We start from the raw sequence: 3,070 nt of genomic DNA on the forward strand, positions 1-3,070 counted from the left end.
AGTCGAGAAAAGTTGCCTCACCAGACCAGCTTGGGTGTGATGTATTTGCTTCATGTCCTCAGCCTGGCATACCCAATCAATCTTCTTCAAGTCCATAAATTATTGTTGGTCCACCAGGAAAACTATTGTTTATTTTTCAGGCTAGCATCAGGCGTACGATTCTCCGTTCCTGTCCAGGCTAATGAGCATGCATGGGGTTTGCAGCATGCCAGGAGACCCAGGTCAGGCTACTATTTGTTTGTGCAGGACAAAAACCAAACACTTTTCAAGCTGCTCTCAGGCAGGCTCCAGGCCAGACAAATTTTTATGTGGACTCCAACCAAACGAGCCTTTCATCAGCAACGTTGACATGGTCTTCATCATAAGATAATTTTCCCAAATGAAGGACTTCAAGATCATTTTAAATGAGACTCTTTTTTAGACAGAAATGAGAATTTTTAAGACTAGAATTCCCGTCGGCTCCAGAGAGAACTTTTTTTTAGAAAGGCTCCAGAAAGAACTACTCCTTTTTTTTAGGCAAAGAAAGAACTACTCCTAGAAAATACCAGATGATAATTTCATCTGCCGCAGCAGGGCCGGTTACGTTCCAGCCATAGGCCCAACGCTCCGAAAGTAGCAGTTTCCAGCACATTCCAGAATAGACAAGCACGCAAAGTGAAACAACGAAAAGCAAACACCACATCCAAAGCATCCACCCCCTGAGTTTGACAGCTTCCTAATCGCAGTTCGTCCTCGCCCAATTCGAGCAGCCATGTCGCTGATTCCCCGCGGCAACGCCTTCGACCCCTTCTCCCTCGACCTCTGGAACCCCTTCGACGGCTTCCCCTTCGGCTCCGGCAGCAGCGGCGGCGGCGGCAGCCTCTTCCCCTCGTTCCCGCGCATCAGCTCCGAGACCGCGGCCTTCGCCGGCGCGCGGATCGACTGGAAGGAGACGCCCGAGGCGCACGTGTTCAAGGCGGACGTGCCGGGGCTGAAGAAGGAGGAAGTGGAGGACGGCAACGTGCTCCAGATCAGCGGCGAGCGCAACAAAGAGAAGGAGGAGAAGACCGACACGTGGCACAGGGTGGAGCGCAGCAGCGGCAAGTTCCTGCGCAGGTTCAGGCTCCCGGAGGACGCCAAGGTGGAGCAGATCAAGGCGGCCATGGAGAACGGCGTGCTCACCGTCACCGTGGCCAAGGAGGAGGCCAAGAAGCCCGAGGTCAAGTCCATCCAGATCTCCGGATAGGCTGCTTCGAGATTGAGGTTCAGTTCGCTGCTCTGAGGTTCAACTCGCTCTTGTTAGTGCCTTTTGCTCAAAGCCTGTAATAAGTGTGGATTTGGGTTGGGTCCGTGTTGAGTGTCGAGTGTGCTCTTGTCACTGCTGTCTGTGTTCAACGTCCGTACTGCTGCTCATGTAATGCAAGCATCGAGTCGGTACTGCTGTGATCGAGTCGGTACTGCTGTGATCAACTTGTGTACCTGTTTCAATGAGCGACTCGTAGTTCTCTCCTAGCTGCTTTTGGCATTTCGATTCTATATCCGTGTTGAAGTCGTGCGTATCTCTAAAGGTCTGTTTGGTTGGAGACTAGTGTGGGCAAGCTAAAGATCTGTTTGGTTGGAGACTAGTGTGGGCAAGCTAAAGTGTGGCTAGACACACAAGTATGGCTAGCCACACAAGTGTGGCTAAAAAATTGGACATTAAACTTTAGCAAAAGTTGGCAAAAAAATTATTTCTTTGACAAGTGGGCCATAAAGATAATAAAGTGTGGCAAGTCAAAATATGGCAAAAACCAAACACATGCTTGGCAAACTGTGGCTGCCAAATTTTAGCTTGGCAAACTGCCGTCAACCATTCTGCCATTGGAGCGCTCGCATCACGTGAACTCTGTTCTTGTGTCGTACCGGTAGTCCACATGCAGTGGCAGGCTAGCTAAAACTCTGGCAAACGCAACAGAACTCGCACGCACCTTCAAATACATCGAGTATTTCCTTTTAAAGACACACGAATGCTGTGATTTCGTTGAAGAAGAAAATCAGCCGACGGCCAAGTACAAGTCGACTCAAAATGAAAACCCGAAAATACAACTGGAGCGACCTTTCCTCAGCCCTCCACGTCGGCCAGCGGCCGCAGCCTCAGCCTGGGTCGAACGGAGTTGGGCAGCCGGCCAGCTTACAGGTTGCTGCCTCGTCTCGAATGCGGATGAGTAATCAGGAATTTTATTCCGCCGCCCCCTTTTCCTCCAAGAAAGAAAGTTAGGGTTCGTGCTTCTCGCCGGCACCGGTGCAGGTCCGCCTCGTCTTCGGTGGCCCTAGGGCCATGGAGGCGCGGTGGATCCTGGCAAGGGCGGCGGGAGGGCTCCATTTTTAGTCATTTTTTTCAATCTTGTTAGGGTTTGTGTCATATTCAGGAATGCGAAACGGCGGCGGCTCCTTGAAGATGGAATAAAGGTCTTCCCGCCTAGCCTTCGTTCTGGCGGTGCGTCTAGCATCGTTGGTGGGCGTATGGAGGTGTGTCTCCGGCAGATCTATCTTTGGTGGATTTGCTCGGTTCTCGTTGTTGTTCGTCTACGTTCGTGTGTCTTCGGTTTGGGTCCTTCCGATCTACGTTATTTTTCATCGGCGGCGGTTACTGTTCTGGGGTGCTGGTCCTATGGGGCCTTAGCACGACGACTTCCCAACTGTCTACTACAGAAAGTTGTGCCCGACTCCGGCGATGGAGGGGCGATGACGGCGGCGCGCCTTCGGCTCGCTTCGGTGCTTGTAGTCGTCGCTAGGTGGTCTACGAATCTGGATGTAATTTTTATTTCTGGTATTCGTTGTACTGCCATGACTGAAGATGAATAGATTGGAAGTTTTTCCGCAAAAAAAAAGAATGCGGATGAGTAAGGCCGCTACAGGAAGCTCCCTGCGCTTAAAGATTTTTCTGTTCCGTTCTAACCATATCTCGCAAAGATCAAGGGCGTAAAGCGCTTTTGCGCCTTTCCGTTTGGAGCGTTTCGCCCCTTCGCCAAGAGCAATGAACCGTAGAATATGTGAATTGCACATTGCTTTTCGTGCATAGGCACGTATATACGAGTACAAAGGTGGGCCA

The 3,070-nt window shown here is 51.0% G+C and overlaps 1 protein-coding gene across 1 annotated transcript; it reads left to right on the top strand.

Moving 5' to 3' along the window:
• The first annotated feature begins 550 nt into the window (after nucleotides 1-550).
• Nucleotides 551-1,491, top strand: LOC119290871 (17.9 kDa class I heat shock protein-like). The gene has a single exon (XM_037569537.1). The coding sequence runs from the start codon at nucleotides 752-754 to the stop codon at nucleotides 1,223-1,225; it is 474 nt and encodes a 157-aa protein (XP_037425434.1). The 5' UTR covers nucleotides 551-751; the 3' UTR covers nucleotides 1,226-1,491.
• Nucleotides 1,492-3,070: the final 1,579 nt, after the last annotated feature.

This window comes from Triticum dicoccoides, chromosome 4B, assembly GCF_002162155.2.
Source record: "Triticum dicoccoides isolate Atlit2015 ecotype Zavitan chromosome 4B, WEW_v2.0, whole genome shotgun sequence".
Lineage (NCBI taxonomy): Eukaryota > Viridiplantae > Streptophyta > Magnoliopsida > Poales > Poaceae > Triticum > Triticum dicoccoides.

Bases quoted from the DNA above. Each gene is read 5' to 3' on its own strand.
- LOC119290871 (XM_037569537.1), top strand. From the start codon at position 752: ATGTCGCTGATTCCCCGCGGCAACGCCTTCGACCCCTTCTCCCTCGAC.